The 365-nt window shown below is 57.3% G+C and overlaps 2 protein-coding genes across 2 annotated transcripts; one reads left to right on the top strand and one right to left on the bottom strand.

The window, feature by feature from the left end:
• Position 1: 1 nt before the first annotated feature.
• On the bottom strand, positions 2 to 340 carry CSUI_009295 (uncharacterized protein; the record flags this gene model as incomplete). Its single annotated transcript, XM_068069411.1, has 1 exon — positions 2 to 340. A coding segment is annotated over one exon (300 nt), but the record flags the coding sequence as incomplete, so codon positions are not given.
• CSUI_009294 (uncharacterized protein) lies at positions 17 to 352 on the top strand (the record flags this gene model as incomplete). Its single annotated transcript, XM_068069410.1, has 1 exon — positions 17 to 352. A coding segment is annotated over exon 1 (150 nt), but the record flags the coding sequence as incomplete, so codon positions are not given.
• Between the last annotated feature and the right edge of the window lie 13 nt (positions 353 to 365).

Below are 365 nucleotides of genomic sequence, written 5' to 3'. Positions count from 1 at the left end.
TCTTCGTCTGAGTTGCTCCCTTGGCAGGCAACGAGGTTGATCATGTTTCCGCACAAAACAAAGCATCCGGATGAGGCGGACCATCAGCAGCGGTCGAGTGTGTCGGGGTCCTCGATGAGAGGTGAGAAGCAAGTAGAGTCGCAGCACCCGAGTGGAGAAGATTGACTAAGGAACAATTCCGCTCGCATCCTACGTGCACGAAATGATGAGCAGCCCGTATTGTGGCATTCGAAGCACGGTAAGACACAAGACGGGAGGAGTCCCGAGTGTAGGGGGACACAGACGCCGATTCTCTCCGGACGGGGTCAGCTGCTTGGGCGCTGCTGAGCCCCGCGGATGCCGCCCATTAGGATCACCCTTTAGTC

This window comes from Cystoisospora suis (assembly GCF_002600585.1).
Source record: "Cystoisospora suis strain Wien I chromosome Unknown contig_5516, whole genome shotgun sequence".
Lineage (NCBI taxonomy): Eukaryota > Apicomplexa > Conoidasida > Eucoccidiorida > Sarcocystidae > Cystoisospora > Cystoisospora suis.
The sequence above is the reverse complement of the archived record's forward strand: the minus strand, read 5'-3'. Positions and strand labels throughout refer to the sequence as shown.